General features: G+C 35.0%; 1 protein-coding gene across 1 annotated transcript in view; it reads right to left on the bottom strand.

The window, feature by feature from the left end:
- Window positions 1-853: 853 nt before the first annotated feature.
- The window catches only part of LOC111252025 (G kinase-anchoring protein 1-like), a 7,418-nt gene continuing 5,999 nt past the window's right edge, over window positions 854-2,272 (bottom strand). Inside the window, exon 8 of the mRNA XM_022809339.2 lies at window positions 854-1,031. Coding sequence (XP_022665074.1) covers window positions 1,022-1,031 — 10 coding nt within the window. The 3' untranslated portion in view covers window positions 854-1,021. The remainder of the gene's footprint in view (window positions 1,032-2,272) is intronic.

The raw sequence follows: 2,272 nt of genomic DNA, 5'->3' as shown, positions 1-2,272 counted from the left end.
TCTGTAGATATGATTGGCGAGATTGGTCGATTTACAACGTTAAAGACGTAGTTCGTTTGAAAAAGTCCCGATCTTATATTAGTGGTGAATAACTCGTCAGAGCCATAACTACGATATAAATAGTAAGTTAAGAAAAATAGAAGGCCTATTGAAGACAGATTGTTCGTACCTAGGAAATTCAATGATTTGGCGTAAGTTCAGCAAATAGAATACTGTCAAATAGGATAATTGTCATACGGTCTCCTAAGTTCTGAACACGCTCCTTAGCGCAGAATCTGACCGTGGACTAGCTCAACGCGTTAACAAACGTATTTACGAGTCAGTTGAGAGGGGTATTAACAAGAAATTTCATTGGAAATTTGCATATGGGGTATCGAAAGTTCTTGCACCAATCTTTGGATTCGTCTACCAGAAACAGTTAAAGACGACTTCCATAGAAGACTTTTTATGGCCGTTCAACCGTATAAGTGAAATACTTCGATACGGATATGACGAGCCACAAAGGTCCTTTGATACCTGATGAAAATGCCGATATTCCTGCATAGCTAGCAAATCTTGTGACCAAACACTCTACCTATAGGGACAATACATTTAATTCGACCAAAAGATTAAGGTTTGTAACTCGAATCTCTTTAGCTGCTATACGCTACCACAAAAGTTTGGCCTACTCAGGGCTAGACAAGTGCATACTATTATGCGTATTCCAATATGATATTAAGTAGTCATCTAATTTGCCAATACGCCTTCGCTTATGAGTGAAATACTGCTACAGGAAGCTATAAAAATTCGTAAAATGCACATTCCAAACTGTTACCAAATCAGTTGTACCTGAATAATAAATAGACCTTTCCCAAAAGCGTAAGACAGTTGTTATTTTCATTTAGTGTAATTTAAGTTATTTTATATTTCAAGAACATGCGTGTCGTCAAATGTAGAGGTCGTTCCGAGGCAAAAATTGTATCTCTTTCATTCATCACTGGCCTTCTTTCCTCCAGCTATGGACAGCCTGGTTGTTAACCTGTCACCTTGGCCTGTATAGTCAGGCAAAATAATGTTCAATATTAGTCGATGTCAGAGAGTGCCAATCTATTTAACGCACCAATATAGATCGCTGTAGTTTAATTATATTGTTCGCTTTGCTTGTCAGATTATATTAGGATTGAATACGGTATTAGGCATTAATTACATCAGGCTGCAAAAAATCCATCTAAAAGTACGGCCATATAGCAATTTTACTGCCTTATAATTATCATACAAACTTGATAGATTCAGTTTTGTTCCGCCCATTGAAGCAGGTAATGCACTTTTATATTATAATGGAAATTTTATCTGGTTTTTAGTACAGTTAACAAGTTCGTAGATGATTAGGCAAGGTGGGAACATAATATTTTGCTACGTTTGTAAGCTCGATTAGCTGAACGTAAAATACAAGCACATCCCAATTAGATGTTTAGTCCTTCTATAAAAAAAACCAGCCTTAATCGATGACGCAATCATATCTTGCAGATATCTAGCAATGCTCAAATGAAAATACAATCAATACTATTTCATTGTGTTATTATTATTATTCAGTCTAAACTATCTCATTTAATATTTACGCAGCTTTTATCTTTTACTTTATCCGTCACATGGCACTCACACTCTGGTCTTCTTTCCAAGGTAATTTCAACGAGTTCGTTTAGTATCCCATCATCCCATAATCCTTTTAGTTATCTTTAATGCTGCCAACTTCATTAGTGCTTGCTTTTTATCGTGACTCTTATATTATCTCTCTTTAATAAACTGTCTTCATCTGAGTACAATATCAACATTATACTATTTACGTTAAGGGCTGACCAGCATTTCACTTACAAACAAGTAAATAAATTATTACTGTTACTCTAGATATCATTATAGTTATAATAAGATCTCTCTATATTTACGAAGAATGTAAAGCAAAAGTACAAATACTATTATAAATAGCTTAGGGGCCTAGAATCGATATCTCAAAAACAAAATGGCTGAAAAGAAAAAATACATTGATACTTTCTCAAAATCTACCTCGGGTCACTGCTGATAACGCTTTATTTCCCGTATAACGGAAGCAGTGCACTAGAATTTTCTTCCGTTATCATAGAGGGTAATAAAGAATTATTATAGTATAGATCACCTATTTGATCAGCATATGCACATAATTCCGAGCATGTTTAGCAAATTTCAACACAACTATCAAAGTGGCTTAACCGATCAATGCAATCCACTGTACAGTGACTCCTTTTTGTATAATCCTTTA

The sequence above is a fragment of the Varroa destructor genome, unplaced genomic scaffold (genome assembly GCF_002443255.2).
Source record: "Varroa destructor unplaced genomic scaffold, Vdes_3.0 BEIS01000005.1, whole genome shotgun sequence".
Classification (NCBI taxonomy): Eukaryota; Metazoa; Arthropoda; class Arachnida; order Mesostigmata; family Varroidae; genus Varroa; species Varroa destructor.
Note: the sequence above shows the minus strand (reverse complement) of the source record. Positions and strands in the feature narration are given on the sequence as shown.